The sequence below is a fragment of the Frankliniella occidentalis genome, unplaced genomic scaffold, assembly GCF_000697945.3.
Source record: "Frankliniella occidentalis isolate FOCC.00 unplaced genomic scaffold, Focc_3.1 Scaffold35, whole genome shotgun sequence".
NCBI classification, from domain to species: Eukaryota; Metazoa; Arthropoda; class Insecta; order Thysanoptera; family Thripidae; genus Frankliniella; species Frankliniella occidentalis.
The window spans coordinates 320041-323411 of NW_026267165.1; the positions used below are offsets into that span (position 1 = coordinate 320041).

Sequence of the window (3371 nt, forward strand, 5' to 3'; positions counted from 1 at the left end):
GCTTCGGAGAGGCATTGATATCTTTCGTTTTCGCTCTAGTTCTTAGCGCAGTTTACTTCTGGTTGATATTCTAGCATTGGCGAAAGTAATGAATTCGTCTATAGACGGTTCAGTTTAAGCTGACTCGGGCACTGTCGGCTGTAGCTACAATCGTGTAGCTTAAAACAGGGACGTTATGGTATGGGAACAAAAAAACTCGAGGGCCCGCTCTCGAGATACATAGAGAGTGAGGAGGGAGAAGAAACTTTGCCCTCTGGTAGAGGGTTTCGTTTAGGTGGTTTAGGCGGAGGCGCGCCAGCCCAGGAGCGCGGGAAGTCGGTGGTTCGAGTCCCCGTCGATCTGAAATTTTTCTCAGGCCGACAAATTTCTAATGAACTTGAAGCCGCTCATTTCACCACGCCCCTCATGTGGAGTTCCGACGGCGCAGTGATTTCCGTCCTGGTTAAACTGCGTCGGAAGGTGGCATATGATTCGGCTCTATGGGCCGGGGTTCGACTCACGGCGAATGCGGGCATTGGGAGTTCCCTGGTGCGTGGGCCTGGCACCTCTGCTGTGGTGGCGGATGCACTTATAAGACCTGTGAATCTGGGTTTAAAGGAACTCCATGACTTGTGGTGGGTCGGTACAATTTAACCAACGAACGACGTCATCTGTCTCACAAACCCCGGTATGTTCTGACCACGCGCCCTGCCCGTCCTGAGTTCTGAGCTTGATCCTGCATGACGGGAGACAAGAAGCGACAAAAAAAGTTTGCTGTGCCCGGGAGTTGATCTCAGGGCCGACAGTTTTGATTCGGATGAAGCTGCAACAGTTTAGCTACAAAAGGGGCGTGTGGCTGTGGGCGTCGGATATCACTCATTGCCCCCAAAAGAATCTTATATAGTCGGGTCGGATTTAAGATGAGGGGTTGGCAAGATAGCGCTAGCGCGGATGCATGTGGATCCGAAGCTGCTGAACTTACGTACGCTCGCTCTGGGAGGGCTTTAAACGGTCGCAACTTTGTTTATACATACATATTTTGAACAAGAAGAGTCCAAGGAACATTATTCTTTGTACATAAATAGTCGAGGGGTGCCCAACTTGAAAAAATCGTGTACACCTGATTATCAAAAAGTGATGATTACCACGGATTACCAGAGACTACCGAAGATTACTGAAGATTACTGAAGATTACCAAGGGTTTCCGAAGATTACCACTGACAAAAGATTACCAGAGATTACGAAAGATTGCCATTGATTAACACAGATTCCCATTGATTACCACAGATTACCAGTGATTACCAAAGATTACCAGTGATTACCAAAGATTACCGGTGATTACCAAAGATTTTTAGGAATTTCCTTGCTGGATTACTTAGTGATTACCAAAGATTACCTTGTGATTACCAACGATTACCTGGTGATTACCAACGATTACCTAGTGATTACCAACGATTACCTAGTGATTACCATGGATTACCTAGTGATTACCATGGATTACCGGTGATTACCAAGGATTACCGGTGATTACCAAGGATTACTGATTACCAACGATTACCTAGTGATTACCATGGATTACCTAGTGATTACCATGGATTACCGGTGATTACCAAGGATTACCGGTGATTACCAAGGATTACTGGTGATTACCAAGGATTACCGGCGATTACCAATGATTACCGGCGATTACCAATGATTACCGGTGATTACCAGGGATTACCTACTCTGTGTACACCTGATTACCTTAGTTGGGCACCCTTAATAGTGGCATATTGCAGCCGTATTATAAATTGTAGAGGTTTTTAGACACTTGCGGATGCGTGCAAAATTAGCTTAAATGTGCTACTATTTGTACAGAACTGTTTCATGGCCTCTCCTCATTCAAAAGTATGTACAAAAAAGTTACAACTGTTTTTTAGATCTCCCAGAGCGAGCGTGCGCAAGTTCCGAAGCGTCCGTACGGATCCGCGTTGACTTATTGACAAACCCTGATTCTGGCCGGCGGGTTTGTGGCCACAAACAGGGACCTCAGCCATGTACTGCACGCCGCGCCGGACACAGCTGCATCCATCCCCAAACTCACATGGCGAGCGCTCCGATGGGGTGGGAGTCAGGAGTGGGCCACCGGGGTGTGTGAGTCCCTCCGTGCCGTCTCCTATTGTGCCCGCGCCGGCCCCGCGCGCCCCCGGGCGCCGCCCTGCGGAGCCTAGCGGGGCCCCGGCCCCCAGGGCAGCAGGGCCTCGGCCTCGGCCACGGCCCAACCCCCACAACGACATGCGTGCTCGCGATGGACGGGCACGCGGTCCGGGTCGTGCGCGCGCCGGCCGCCCCGCCGTCAGCCGACGCCCCCGCCGCGCCTCACCGCCACGCCCGCGCCCCGGTCGCGTCCACCTCACGTGACGGCCCCGCGGCCCTGCCCGCCGGCGCCCGCGGCGTGGACCCGCGCCTGCTGGAGGCGAGGTACGAGTACCCGTTCCCGGACGACGCCGGCCTGCCGTGCTGCGCGCCGCCCCCGCGCGTCGTCAAGGTAAGGCCGAGCTCCGCTCCGGAACCCGCGGCTCCATAGCGCCCGCGCTAATCGCGGCATACTCCTCGTGCTCCCCCAGGACCGCGGTGCCTCGGCCGTCCTCGCCCTCGACGAGTACGAGGACAGGGACCCCGGCCGGATCAACCAGCACCTGCAGCTGCTGTGGGAGGACGTCGTGGCCGAGCCCGACGGCGTCCGCTCTCCCGACGTCACCTGGCGCGGCTCGGCGCGGCTGTTCCGCCTCAGCCGCGACCTGGTGTACGCCTTCCTGTCCTGCTTCCTCGGCCCGCCCATCGCCGTCGTACTCGGCGGCGGCTTTGCCGTCATCGCCTTCGCCGTAGGTGTCGTCGCCATCGTCGCCCTGCTGCCATGTGTACGGCCAGCACTACGACTTGTATCTCCTCTCGACAGTACATCTGGTGCGTGGCCCCCGTGCTGCGGGCGTGCCGGGTGACCCTGGGCGCGCTCAACGCGCTGGTGCGGGCCGTCACCCACGCCACCCTGGCACCCGTCACCGAGGCCCTCGGCTACGTGCTCGCCAACATCCGCGTCCGAGTGCAGACCGCGGAGGCGGGCCGGCGCGCGCCGTCGGCCACCTCGCAGCCTCTCCTCGGTGCGTAGGGGGGCGTCGTCATCACGCCGACCTCCCGCGACCCGGAGGTCGCCGCGGGGGCATCGCGGGCCTCCTCACAGGTAAACACTTGCGCGCGGCCCGGGCCCAGCCTCCACAGGGCTCCGGGATGTAGCCGGTCACTGCACACAGGTCTGACCGGGTCCTGGCATGCACGGGCAGACGAGTTGAGGGAGGAGGAGGGGGGACTGCCTCGGTGGGCGTATCTGGTGCGGGGGTCCCTGGGAGTTACGT

At 57.3% G+C, this 3371-nt stretch overlaps 1 protein-coding gene across 1 annotated transcript; it reads left to right on the top strand.

Moving 5' to 3' along the window:
• The first annotated feature begins 1845 nt into the window (after window positions 1-1845).
• On the top strand, window positions 1846-3127 carry LOC127749141 (caveolin-2-like). Its single transcript, XM_052266041.1, has 3 exons — window positions 1846-1866; window positions 2586-2843; window positions 2918-3127. The coding sequence occupies exons 1-3, from the start codon at window positions 1846-1848 to the stop codon at window positions 3125-3127; spliced, it is 489 nt and encodes a 162-aa protein (XP_052122001.1).
• The last annotated feature ends 244 nt before the right edge of the window (window positions 3128-3371 follow it).

Bases quoted from the DNA above. Each gene is read 5' to 3' on its own strand.
- LOC127749141 (XM_052266041.1), top strand. From the start codon at position 1,846: ATGGCCTCTCCTCATTCAAAA. The intron at 1,867-2,585 runs GTATGTACAAAA...GTGCTCCCCCAG, and splicing joins TGGCCTCTCCTCATTCAAAA to GACCGCGGTGCCTCGGCCGT. The intron at 2,844-2,917 runs GTAGGTGTCGTC...TCCTCTCGACAG, and splicing joins TTGCCGTCATCGCCTTCGCC to TACATCTGGTGCGTGGCCCC.